Raw genomic sequence first — 12828 nt, 5'->3', positions numbered from 1 at the left:
TTTGAAAGAGACTACCAGCACCCGGATCATGCCACACCGTCTTCGTCAACCCCAGATCTGGGATTGTAGATTTGTAGCTCAATTTATCCATCCCTAGCTAACTATTTTCCGTTCCATCATTGAAGTTGTATTTTTTTTTCGTTTTTGAATTTCTTGTCTCTCTACGGATTGGTGTGGCTGGTCTCACCCCTTGATTAATCCTAAATAAACTCCTGTATTACGATCCTAGCTGTGTTCTATTTCCTCTCTTCCTTTCTCTTGTCATCCGTCACTTGCTCGCCAGAAAGTCACTCATCTATCCTTCCACGTTTACGCCTCAACAGGGATAGAGAGTTGTACAAATATCCATGGCTTCAGATCAAAGTTGCAGAACTTAAAATGGAAAAATATAGATAAAAAAGTTCTCAATGCACTTTAGCACTGCAGATGACGACGATTTCCCAAGCACATTCCAACTTATTCTCGCAAGCGGCGACGAGCATGGATTCATGCATGAGCTTATAGCTTGGAGGCTTGGCGCTGAACGTCGCCCTCGGTGATGATGTGGTTGCGGGTAATCTCATTGAGAGAAGTGCAGCCGCTCAGCGCCATGGTGAGCTCGAACTCGTCGCGAAGCATCTGTAGCATCTTCTTCACTCCTGCCTCGCCATCGGCCGCCAGCGAAAACACGACCGGCCTCCCCACCTGTTCCATTTCCCCTCCAAAATATTCAATATCCTTGGCGCACACAAACCCTAATTCCACGAACTTCTCTACAGCGATAGTTAATTTTCACTTACGAAAACTCCGGCGGCTCCCAGCGCGAGCGCCTTGAAGACGTCAGTGCCGCGGCGAACGCCACCGTCGAGGAACACTGGAACTCTCCCTTGCGCCGCCTTCACCACCTGAGAGAATAATGGCCATCTTGCGGTCATTGCCGTGACGATAATGCTTGATTTTTTCGTTTATTTTTGTTGGGTTTTGAGAAAAGCTTGGGTTTCATCAATGGCGGACCTCCTCGAGGCAGCTGACGGTCGCAGGAGTGTAGTCGAGCTGCCGAGCTCCGTGGTTGGAGACGATGATTCCGGCGGCTCCGGCTTGGATGGCCAACCTCGCTGCATAGCGAAACCATGGAATTTATGAATAATTGCTCTATCGTTTTAACAAAACATGAGATAGATTGAATGAATTTGAAGTTTGGCAGCTTGAGTGCTTACTGTCTTCAGCGGTGACGACGCCCTTGACGAGGATCGGCATCGTGGTGATGGTCTGAAGCCACTTGACGTCCTTCCAGCTCAGGGATCGGTCAATTTGGCCAGCAACATAGGAGGCCAAACCGGAGTCATTGGTCTGTGAAAAACCCAGGAAAAAGTCAAATTACTTTCAATAAAAAGTCAATTATAGGTCAACAGGAGAGGAAGGTCTCTTGCCTCGTCCATCTTTCCGAGGTCAAGTCCCTCGAAGTTCTTCAGGGTCAGATGAGCAGGCAGAGTGAACCTGAAGATAAGGAAAATAATTATTTTTCACATCATTCTTTAACCCCTATTCCAGGATACTTCAAACTATTGTTTTTCTTTTTTCTCTCTGGCCGAAACAGGAAGAAGAAGAAAACTTGTAAAAGATAAAGAAGAAGGAGAATACCAGTAAAATAAGAAGACGAAGAAGGAGAATACCGGTAAAAGAAGAAGAAGAGGAAGGAGAAGAAGACCAGTGAAATAATAAAAAGAAGGAGAAGACCAGTAAAAGAAGAAGAAGAAGAAGAAGGAGAAGACCAGTAAAAGAAGAAGAAGATAAAGGAGAACAGTAAAATAATAATGAGGAGGAGAAGACCAGTAAAATAATAATAAGAAGGAGAAGACCAGTAAAATACGAAGAAGAAGAAGAAGGAGAAGAACACCAGTAAAATAATAAGAAGAAGAAGGAGAAGACCAGTAAAAGAAGACGAAGAAGAAGGAGAAGAAGACCAGTAAAAGAAGAAGAAGAAGAAGGAGAAGACCAGTAATAGAACAAGAAGAAGAAGGAGAAGACCAGTAATAGAAGAAGAAGAAGAAGGAGAAGACCAGTAATAGAAGAAGAAGAAGAAGAACGAGAAGACCAGTAAAAGACGAAGAAAAAGAAGAAGACCTGTAACAGAAGAAGAAGGAGAAGACCAGTAAAAGAAGAAGAAGATGATGATGAAAACCTGTTCTTGATGTCTGATTCTCTGCGTCCGAGACGAGGAGTGTCCACGGTGAGGGCGATGGCCTTGAAGCCGGCTCTCTCTGCCCTTCTAACCAGCTGAGCTACCACGTTCCTGTCCTTGTAGACCTGAAAATTGAGGAGAAAAAGGGTATCTTGATAATCGATAAAAGAAGATACAATCGCCCATAATCACCGAAAACATTGTAAAGATCGGAATCATACGTAGAGCTGGAAAAAGCGGATCCCGGGCCCCGTTGATGCAACTTCCTCAACGCTCGAAGTAGCCCAGGATGATAGCGTCTGCAATCGAATCCGAAAATTCGAGTAAATCGCACCGTTCAACTACGCAAGAAGTCTAAAATCTCCGCCGCGAACGAGTATTTCCTTCAAATTCGGAAAGAACCGTTCGTGGCCATCCCAAACAAGAAATTTTACATCAAAATTAAAAATAAATAACCGCTAAAAAACCAAGTTATGTATGCAGCCGGACCATGATAGTGTTGGCAGAAGACGCCGCCCTCGCCGTCGCGTACTCGCCTAAAGAAGAATCAAACGACGGTTTAGGAACAGAAATTCGACATCAGCATAGATTTAAAGAGGGGAGAAGGGGACCTTCGGGATGAGCCATCTTCTGCATGGCGGTGGGAGCGAGCATGATGGGCATTGAAATCTTGTACCCCAGAATAGTGGCACTCATGTCTATCTTAGTCACATCAATCAGAATGCGAGGGCGAAACCTACATAAAATTATCACAGTAAACCACGCCGACCCAGTTAATATTTCGTCCTAGCCGTGAAAAAGCTGCCATCTTTCTCCTCAGATCCATGCAGGCCCGAGAAGGGCAAGCTTACATACACAAACAAAGAACAAAAGAGAGAAGAAAAAGACTTACAGAATCCTGGAGAAGGCGTTCCTGTTCTCGCCGAGAGTCCACTGGTCTTCAGCGCCGGACGCGTAGTAGTCGAACACCATCTTGGGCAGCTTCTGCTTGGCGATCGCCTCGAACTCGTTCACATTCGTGATCTCCATCGTTGGCGGCTCCTCTGAAAAACCAAACCAGAAGAGAGATAAACGGCTGATTTCAACTTCTCAACGACGAAATCAACGCTGATTACGCTAAAATAAGGGAAGAGAGATGTAGAGAGAGAGAGAGAAGAGAGAAGAACCTTGATAGGGGGGGAGGGAGAGTGCAGAGGAAGGAAGCCAACAGATGGAGAAACGCGAGGGAGGGTAAGGAGGAGGGGTCCTATGTAAGAAGGATAGAGGTGGTGCAGAGGTTTGTGTGGTGCGAATTGAGGAGTGTGGAGCTAGAGAGAGAACGATTGGGATGGGACCCTACTCAGAGAGAGATAGAGAGAGAGAGTTAGAGTTAGAGATAGAGAGAGAAAGAGAGATATAGAGAGAGATGGGGACAAGAGCGACGCCGAGAAGCAGGAAGAAGAGAAAGAAGAAAATTGAGGGCCGTTTCTGGATCAGCCTTTCGAGGTGGTCGTGAAGGGGGCATCCCCAGCGCTCCCTCATCCACAAACGTCCATCCTCGTCCCCACTGAACCAGCACCTCTCTCTCTCTCTATCTCTATCTTATTCTATCTTTATCTAACTCTATCTCTATCTTTCTCTCTCTAACTCTATCTATCAAGCTAAATTTTTTTTTAAAAGTTTTGGCGAGAAATGAGAGGAAGAGAGAGACACCGCCCAAAACATTTCTCCCACTCGTGAGCGAGAAAATGCAGAGAAAATTGAAGTAATGGGACTAGTTTTTATGAGGTGGAGAGGGATGGCCTTATCCCCCCCCCCCTGCCTCCCACCTGTAAAAACCAACGGATGATGACGGCATAAATATGGATTTGAGGTGAAGGAAATATCTCGGATTTTTCACGGCTCATCTGTTAGATTTCTCCATTATAAAAATCACACGAGAATCCATTGGGAAATCAATAAAATTAACTATCTTACTGATTCGATACTAGTCTTTGTCCGAAGATGAGGCCACAGATCTGTGAATTTTAAGGTATATTAAATGTCCCTGATTTTTAACGGCTCTTAACCGAGAGTTATCCATTATAGAAATCATTAAAGACCATTCAAAAGCTGAGAAAATAACTCACCTATTCGATCTTAGTAAAGCAAGCCCAAAGCCGGCTACATTAATGGCCCAAATGTGAAGTGGATCAAGGCGGCGGGGCTTCTAAGCCCAAGTCTTTTGGGAAAAACCTATACCTAAACTTTGTTATGATTAAAGAGCAGTTTGGGTTTACTAAAACCTATTAGTTCTGTCACTAGTAAAGGGAACAAAATTGAATCCAGAATTGAAAATAAAAAGTAGAAATTGAGGTCAGAAGGATAATTAAAAGAGTTTAACTATCAACATAAACAGTAAATTTATGTGATTTTTAGGTAGTTGATTATCTTTGTATTTTCTATTCAATAAGTGTCACTTACATGAATTTTTAGGAGTCAGCTCCTTGGATCTTGCTGCCATGTTAGGGGTCGCCGTCAACTTGAGACATCCACTCCATTGGGTTCCCTTCAGGTTCGTCATTAATTATTCTCTCTCACATTCTCTCCACAATCTTTCTAGAGGTCCAAGGCCTGCCACTACCTCAGAGTGGAAAGATTGAGGGTACAGGGAGAGGATGAGAATCTTTCCCCCTTAATATTGTTCATCAGGAAGCAAGATTCAACTTAAGTGAATAAAAGGGGTTTTTATAGGTCAAGAGCAAGCTACTTTTGCCTTCTCCACAACTTCCCCTTGGCCCTTAGATATGCTCTTGTGGTTCAGGATCAGAGTTCCACTTTCCCAGTTTCCCATCGCCATAAATTACTTTTTTGGTGAAGAGAACAGCCAGGGGAGTGACTAGACAACCATTTTTCCGAACCGTTCAATCCCTGTTCGGAATGGTTCAAAGGCTATAATTAAATTGCAGCCATAGACCCTTATTAGATGTGATGGACCTTGATCCCTATCAGCCTTGCCCAGGCAGCCTGGCCTTGTCAGACTTGACCTTTCTGATTCATCCATGTCAGCTTCCTTTTTGCCTTGTGATTTGTCCATTTCAGCACTTGCAACTCGATAAAATAAATTTATATGACAAGGGCATGCATCTTGGACTTCTTATATTCTTTAAGCATATTGAATGTAGCATTTTTTAAAAGCGGCCCACACATTCATTCTTCTTCTTTTGTTAACACTACGACCCCTGGAATGTGGTTTGCCTCCTCAAAATCTGATGAGTTCTATAAGAGCTAATCCCATATCAAAATCCCAATGTATGCATCACAATCAAGTTTTTAGTTATGATAAAAACTTTAAAATCATAAAATTGTATGTATGAAATTTGATATGTCACAAGCCCAACATTGGGTCCATTATCTGCCGAATTGTAAATCAAATCAAGACGGTGTGTGTGTGTTGGGGGTAGACATGGTTGTTATGTTCTGTTCGTTTAAAATGAACAAAAAATTTGCACAAAAGAACCGCACAGGGCCTTGTTCTTTGTTCTGTTCTTTTTTTCCAAAAATGAAAACAATTCGCACTTTCGCACAACTTCGCACATTCACACAAAACTAGAACAAAATTCGCATAAAGTGAACAAAAGAACCGCACACGGGTCTATGCGATCTTCTGTTTGAATTTGTTTTCGTTCTGTTCGTAAAACCGAACAGAACGAACAATTCGCACAAATTCTCACAAATTCACACAAAAAGAACAGAATGAATATGTCTAGTTGGGGGGGGAAGTTAAACCAAAGTTTCTAAGGTTTTGATGTTGGTATCAGCTTCTGGGAGAAACCCAAACCTATAGCTAAACTTTGATTCTGTGCTGATTTGTCAGAGACCAGTTTGGGCATTCTAAAACCTGCAAGTCCAGCCACTAGTAAATAGAAAGTGAGGTCAAAAGATTAATTAAAGGAGTTTAGTAGTCAACTTTTGGAGGTAAAGATACTGTTTTTATCATGGATTCACTACAAAACCAAAGAAACTTCTGACATGACCTGTCTAAATCAGAGGTCCATGTAATAATAAAATAGGTTATAGAGCCCTTAAACATAAAAAAAATTCATTTAGACATGGTGGGTGACCTATGGCAGACAACGATGGCGACGACGATCGAAATGACGATGGCGATGACGATGACAACGACGACGATGGCAATGACGATGGCAAGGATGATGGCGATGACGATGACAACGACGACGATGGCGACGACAATGGCAATGACGATGGCAAGGATGATGGTGATGACGATGACAACAATGACGATGGCAATGATGATGGCGACGAGCCGACGACGATGGCCATGACGATGACAACGACGACGATGGCCATGACGATGAAGGCCAACATTGGGTCCAATAACAGCCCAAGTATAAGTGGATAAAGTCGGTGGGGTCTAAGGCTCTTCCTGCAGTCTAAGCAGGACCTGGGGTTGACTTCAGATTTTGGGGAGACAGCAAAAGCAGTAGTAGAGCAACGAGGATTGGAGTGTAAGATCTGTTCAGAGGGATCTCCGCAAGCCAAGATCTAGCCTGATCGGCAGAATCTTCTCTGGGTTCGCGTCAGTTTTGACAATGTCGGAGGGGAAATTTCCGGGGAAGCTTACCTCAGCCTGGATCACATACGCTTACCTCGTACTTTACATCGGACTCTCGGGGGCTCAGATCTTCTTCAACAAGGTCCGTCGAGAAGGATTCCTGCTCGAAACTGCTTTAATTTCGGTTTTGGGTATGTTATCTTCAAAGAGGCAGTAGATTTCGTGCGGATGTGGGATTATCCGTCTTTCGTTGATTCTGGTTCGTGTGGATCTGCTTTAATTAGTGATTTGAAGTACTGTGATTTCAGTGGGTTTTGTCCTCTAAGGAGATCAACTTTCCGTTCCCTGTCGCGCTGACCCTGTTGCATATGATCTTCTCCTCCGTCCTGTGCTTCACACTCGCCAAAGTGTTTAAGGTACACTTTAGATGCCTAATCTTTTGCTCTGAGGAAGGCACGAGGCATCAAAACGCTGAAAGATACAATCCATCTGTTTTAATTCTTTCAAGTTTAAATGCATTTGAATGTATTGGAAACTGTAATTCTTGAGAGCAAAATTTATGGGGACTCTCATTCCTTGCTTATAATTGAATTCAATTATTTTCTTTTGACTGTTAGTCTTTCATCTTTTTTTTCTCAGCTTATCAAGATTGAAGAGGGGATTACTCCGGAAATGTAAGAACCGAGTAAACTCATATACCGGTACTTTATATTGTTGTGCAGCTTCCCTCTGGTTTCATGTTTGGAAGATAGCTAGACGGAAACATTTATTTATGTTGATATCTTTTGTGGAAATTAGAATGTTTTTTGAAAAATATGAAAAAATATTTATTGAATGTGGCTTCTAAAACAAGTCAGGGTAACATACTACCGGCTTTTATGTGGCTTCAAAAAATCCCACATGAAGCAGATTTTTGATGGATTATTAGCTATTTGTGGTTTATAAACTTATTTGGGCAAAAAATTATGATTGAAAAAGCTTCATTGGTTTCTTCCAAAAAAAAGTTTTCATAGTTCACAAGTTTTATCTGCTATAAAAATAAGCTTGGCATATGCCCAAAATATTGTGGCCAGGTGCATCATTTTGAAGGTCAGGTGACGAAGAGAAGAGAAGAGGTCTAGGAAAGCAAATAGAAGAGAGAGGACGACGATATATACGTATGTATATAAGGAGAGAGAAAGGGAGTAAAAGAGTTCAAAAACTCTTTGGAGGGAGGACAGAGGAGGATAAGGAGAGAGATCGATTTGGAGAGGGACAAAAGGGTTCAGAACCCATCTTAAGGTAGAACATAGAGGGTGAGGGGAGACAGAGTTGGGGAGATAGTAGAGGGTTCAAAGCCTGCCCAAAGGGAGAAAAAAGAGGGAGGGCTCACCTGTCTCGCAGATTTAATATTTTCATCTTTCTATCTTAGAGTTTTCAACATTGGATTCTCAAGATTTGGTTTGTAATTCAGTTACAAAATGAGGGAAACATCCATTCGAGATATCAATATAAATACTCTTTCAATTGGGTCGTTTGATAATGCTCCACCTTAGCTAAACAAAAATGCGTTCTGCTCATTCTTTACCTCTCTCACTTGGTATTACTCAATGGAATGATAGACATGTTCGACCGATCATGATCAATCATTTCAGTTGTTCATGATATATCGACTTTATCCATCGGGTTTACTAAAATATTAATAAAGTTATCTGGGCGTGATTGAAGACGGCCATCCACTTTGATTCGATTAGTTGATCATGATCATCCAGATCAAAACAATAATGCTTTAAGATCACACTTTATCTCACACTATCTCCCTCTTTCCCCTCTCTCTCAGAATCTATGACTACATGTGCGACTTACTGTTTTTCTTTGTTAAGAGACAGCTCTTAAACCTTTGTATCGCTTGGCATCTCCGGAACTGCTCTTAAGGAATTTATCTGGAGTGCCAAGTGGCAGTGCCCGATTAGACTCAGTGACCATTTCACTTATTGGGCCAATCAGATAATGCACCACCCCTATCGGTCAGATCACCCAGTGGATCATGAAATGGTCCTCTGGATCACATCAGCCGTCTGATCATGATAAGGATTACTCAATTCCACTGATTGGATTGATTGGTCACAATTAGTGCCAGTCAATCCTATCAGATCTTTAGATCAGATGCGGTCTGGTCTGATCGTCAGCCAGTATCTGATACTTCAAAAATGCGTCCCTTACAAACAAATTAGTTGCTCCTTCTAATAGCATACCATATCCATAAAGATGTAGTTGCCCACGACCTGGGCTCGAAGCTCATTTGTTAGACTTTAAATTCTTCGATAGAATGCAGGGCTCCTGGACGGGAAACAGGAATTTATCCATAAGATGTGGTGTTAGATTGGAATGGTGTATAATTACTGCCGAATGAAAAAGTGTGATTTTTATCTATTTTCCGAAATGTCATGATGCACACAGACTGTTAAGTTGTTTCATACGAAGTGGACTTCTTACATCTGGGAAAAGCAAGAAATGTATTATTTGGATGCAAAATGTATGTTGCCTGACCCGCTTGTACCTCAGTGTCTTAGGTCCCGATGATAATGACTTCGTTTTTCCTTCACCATGCCAGAACCTTCAAGGATCTGGAAATTTTCATTAAATTCTATGGTTCGGTGGCATTATACTTTTCTTATACTTGTGTAAGATATCAAAGGAATCGTGAAACACCTTCTAGAAGCTAAGGCATGATAGCTTGCATGCGGAAACTATTATTTATTGATTATATTAAGCAAATAAATTGGAAGAAAGAACTAGCCATTTGGATGTGTTGGATACCGTCTCATGTTTTCTTCGGTGTTATATTCTGGTCCGGCAGGATCTCATTAATCATTGAGTGGTTTCATGTATATTTTTTGTGCGAATTGCGTTTGCATTATTTTCATCCATCCGATTTCTCCATTTGGTTTTTCAGATACATCACATCTGTCATTCCAATCGGCGCGATGTTTGCCATGACCCTTTGGTTAGGGAACAGCGCATATCTATACATTTCTGTTGCTTTTGCCCAAATGCTGAAGGCCATCAGTAAGCAGTAAATCCACGTTCTAAATTTTACATAAATGATTGTGTGGTTAACTTTTCCTCTACTTTATTGGGGGAATGGCTGTTGACCGACCTTCCAGTGCCTGTGGCGGTCTTCATTCTTGGCGTGGCAGTAGGTCTTGAGGCCATGAGCTGCCAAATGCTCATGATCATGTCAGTGATCAGTTTTGGGGTAGTCGTTGCGTCCTTCGGAGAAGTCAACGTCAGCTGGGTGGGAGTGATCTACCAGATGGGGGGAGTAATCGGGGAAGCTTCCAGGCTAATCTTTGTGGAGATCTTTGTAAAGAAGAAGGGTATCAAATTGAGCTCCATGTCCGTCATGTACTATGTCAGCCCCTGCAGGTAAAATCCAAAAAATAGTCTTAAAAAATAAATTATTTAGCTGATAATTCCTCTGCTGCAGTGCTGCGTGCCTGTTTCTTCCATGGGTTCTGTTGGAAAAGCCAAAGATGGATGGGTTCACAGCCTGGAACTTTCCCTTGCATATCCTGGTCCTTAACTGCCTGTGTACTTTTGCTCTCAACCTCTCGGTCTTCCTTGTCATCAGTCATACCAGCGCGTTGACCATCCGAGTTGCCGGGGTTGTCAGAGACTGGCTGGTTGTCTTGGTGTCGGCTCTTCTGTTTGCCGACACCAAGCTTACCCCGATCAACCTTCTGGGTTATGCTATTGGTACCATCTGCCACCCTTCCCTTTCTCTCTCTCTTTTTCTCTCCCTCTCCCTCCCTCTCTCCCACCTTCTTTCTACCTCTCTCCCCCTGTCTCTCCCTCTCTTTCTCTCTCTCCCTGTCTCTCCCTCTTGAACTCCATTCTTCCCTTTGTCTCTTTCTCTCTCTTCCTGTGTCTCCCTCTCCCTCCCTCTCTCCCCCCCCCTTTCTCTCTCTCTCTCTCCCCCTCCCTCCCTCTCTCCCACCCTCTTTCTCTCTCTCTCTCCCCCCTGTCTCTCACTCTTGCAATCCATTCATCCCTTTCTCTCTCTCTCCCTCTCCCTCCCTTTCTCCCAACCCCATTCGCTCTCTCCTTCTCCCTCCCTCTCTCCCACACCCTTTCTCTCTCTCCTTCTCCCTCCCTCTCTCTCACACCCTTTCTCTCCATCCTTCTCCCTCCCTCTCTCCCACCCTCTCTCTTCCCTGTCTGTCCCTCTCTTCCACTCTCTTTCTCTCTCTTCCATGTCTCTCCCTCTCTCCCTCCCACTTTCTCTCTCTTTCCTTGTTTCTTCCTCTCTCTTTCCCTTTCTCTCTCTCTCTCTCTCTCTCTCTCTCTCTCTCTCTCTCTCTTCCTGTCTCTCCTTTTCTTCCTACCTCACACTCTCTCTCCCTCTTTCCCTTTCTCTCTCTCTCTCTCTCCCTGTCTTTCCTTCTCTCCCTCACTCTCTCTGTCTCTCTCTCTCCCTCTTTCTCTTTCTCTCTCTCTCTCCCTGTCTCTCCTTCTCTCCCTCACTCTCTCTCTCTCTCTCTCGCTTCCTCTTTCCCTTTCTCTCTCTCTCCCTGTCTCTCCTTCTCTCCCTCTCTCTCTCTGTCTCTCTCTCTCGCTTGCTCTTTCCCTTTCTCTCTCTCTCCCTGTCTTTCTCTCTCTCCCTCCCTCCCTCTCTCTCTCTCTCTCTCTCTCTCTCTCCCTGTCTCTCATTCTCTCCCTCCCTCCTTCCCTTTTCCTCACTCTCTCTCTCTATCATTTTCTCCCTTCTTTGCCTCCTCTCTCTCTATCATTTTCTATCCCTCTTTGTCTCTGCCTTTCTCATCTTTCTCTCCCTTTCTCTTGTTTCTCTCTCTCTTTTATTTTCTCCCCTTTTTTGATTTTCTCCTACCTCTTTTCCTTCTCTCTCTCTACCATTTTCTATCCCTCTTTTCCTTCTCTCTCTCTATCATTTTCTACCCCTGTTTTCCTCCTCTCCCTTTCTCATCATTCTCTCCCTTTATCTTGCCTCTCTCTCTCTCTCTCTCTTTCATTTTCTCCCCCTCTTTTCCTTCTCTCGCTCTGATTTTCTCCCTTTCTCTTGGTTCTCTCTCTTTCATTTTCTCCCCCTTTTTCATTTTCTATCCCTCTTTTCCTTCTCTCTCTCTATCATTTTCTACCCCTGTTTTCCTCCTCTCCCTTTCTCATCATTCTCTCCCTTTATCTTGCTTCTTTCTCTCTCTTTCATTTTCTCCCCCTCTTTTCCTTCTCTCTCTCTCTAATTTTCTCCCTTTCTTTTCCTTCCCTCTCTCTTATCATTTTCCATCCCTATTTTCCTCCTCTCCCTTTCTTTTGCTTTTCTCTCTGTGTCATTTTCTCCACCCTCTTTTCCTTCTCTCTCTCTATCATTTTCTATCCCTCGTTTCCTCCGTTCCCTTTCTCTTCCTCGCTCTCTCTATCTTTTTCTGCCCCTCTTTTCCTTTTCTCTCTCTCTCTCTATCATTTTCTCCCTTTCTTTTTCTTCTCTCTCCCTATCATTTTCTCCCCTTCTTTTCCTTCTTTCACTCTCTCCATCATGTTCTCCCTTTTTCTTCCTTCACTTTCTCTATCATTTTTTGCCCCTCTTTTCCTTCTCTGTCTCTCTATCATTATCTCATTTTCTCTTCCTTTTTGCTGTGTATCATTTTCTCCCGTTCTCTTACTTCTCTCTCGATACATCTCTTTCAACCTTTATCTTCCATCTCCCTCTCTGTATATCAGTTTCTCCCATTTCTCTTCCTTCTCTGTGTCTATTTCATTTTCTCCACTCTATTCTCTCTCTCTCCCTCGCTTCCTTTCTCTCTCCATATCACTTTATTCCTCTCTCTTACCCTCCCTGCAAGTTGAGTTTTCATCATAGGAGGCTGTTGTTTACTTTTGTAGCGATTGCTGGAGTGGTGTCCTACAATAATCACAAACTCAAGAGGGAGGTGATCAAGGCAGTTGACCCCATAGAACTGCGGGAGGGGGAGACAGCACTCTCAGTTCCAGAAAATGAAACAGAAAGACTGATCCACAGGTGATATCTCTTCATTTTTTCCCACCATTTTCTCTCTCGAAAAATTCATTCATTTCTACTGTTGATATGGTGAGACTATGCACAATAATTAAATCCTACAATATTTATTGCGTCGAC

General features: G+C 43.1%; 2 protein-coding genes across 4 annotated transcripts; one reads left to right on the top strand and one right to left on the bottom strand.

Moving 5' to 3' along the window:
- Positions 1-333: 333 nt before the first annotated feature.
- LOC144701032 (glycolate oxidase 1) lies at positions 334-3487 on the bottom strand. Its single transcript, XM_078572700.1, has 11 exons — positions 3328-3487; positions 3054-3204; positions 2773-2897; positions 2651-2697; positions 2383-2460; positions 2162-2286; positions 1410-1476; positions 1197-1329; positions 994-1094; positions 780-884; positions 334-684 (listed from the first exon to the last, which is right to left on the bottom strand). Exons 2-11 carry the CDS (start codon positions 3188-3190, stop codon positions 499-501), a joined length of 1104 nt encoding a protein of 367 aa, XP_078428826.1. The 5' UTR covers positions 3191-3204; positions 3328-3487; the 3' UTR covers positions 334-498.
- A 3074-nt stretch (positions 3488-6561) lies between these two features.
- Positions 6562-12825, top strand: LOC144701030 (Nucleotide/sugar transporter family protein). Of its 3 annotated transcripts, none has more exons than XM_078572695.1 (7): positions 6562-6837; positions 7004-7111; positions 7335-7369; positions 9631-9743; positions 9842-10103; positions 10165-10433; positions 12576-12825. In XM_078572695.1, exons 1-7 carry the CDS (start codon positions 6733-6735, stop codon positions 12713-12715), a joined length of 1032 nt encoding a protein of 343 aa, XP_078428821.1. In that variant the 5' UTR covers positions 6562-6732; the 3' UTR covers positions 12716-12825. The 3 variants fall into 3 exon arrangements, with proteins under 3 accessions (XP_078428821.1, XP_078428822.1, XP_078428823.1); XM_078572696.1 differs by having other exon boundaries at positions 6563-6886; XM_078572697.1 differs by having other exon boundaries at positions 6563-6886; positions 6990-7111.
- Positions 12826-12828: the final 3 nt, after the last annotated feature.

The sequence above is a fragment of the Wolffia australiana genome, chromosome 3, assembly GCF_029677425.1.
Source record: "Wolffia australiana isolate 7733 chromosome 3, ASM2967742v1".
Lineage (NCBI taxonomy): Eukaryota > Viridiplantae > Streptophyta > Magnoliopsida > Alismatales > Araceae > Wolffia > Wolffia australiana.
This window is presented reverse-complemented; position numbering and strand designations above follow the sequence as displayed.

Coding starts and splice junctions, on each gene's coding strand:
- LOC144701032 (XM_078572700.1), bottom strand. CDS start 3,190: ATGGAGATCACGAATGTGAACGAGTTCGAGGCGATCGCCAAGCAGAAG. Junction 1,095..1,196: donor CGTCGTCACCGCTGAAGACA/GTAAGCACTCAA, acceptor TTCGCTATGCAG/CGAGGTTGGCCATCCAAGCC. Junction 885..993: donor CCGTCAGCTGCCTCGAGGAG/GTCCGCCATTGA, acceptor TTATTCTCTCAG/GTGGTGAAGGCGGCGCAAGG.
- LOC144701030 (XM_078572695.1), top strand. CDS start 6,733: ATGTCGGAGGGGAAATTTCCGGGGAAGCTTACCTCAGCCTGGATCACA. Junction 6,838..7,003: donor CTCAGATCTTCTTCAACAAG/GTCCGTCGAGAA, acceptor CTGTGATTTCAG/TGGGTTTTGTCCTCTAAGGA. Junction 10,104..10,164: donor TACTATGTCAGCCCCTGCAG/GTAAAATCCAAA, acceptor CCTCTGCTGCAG/TGCTGCGTGCCTGTTTCTTC.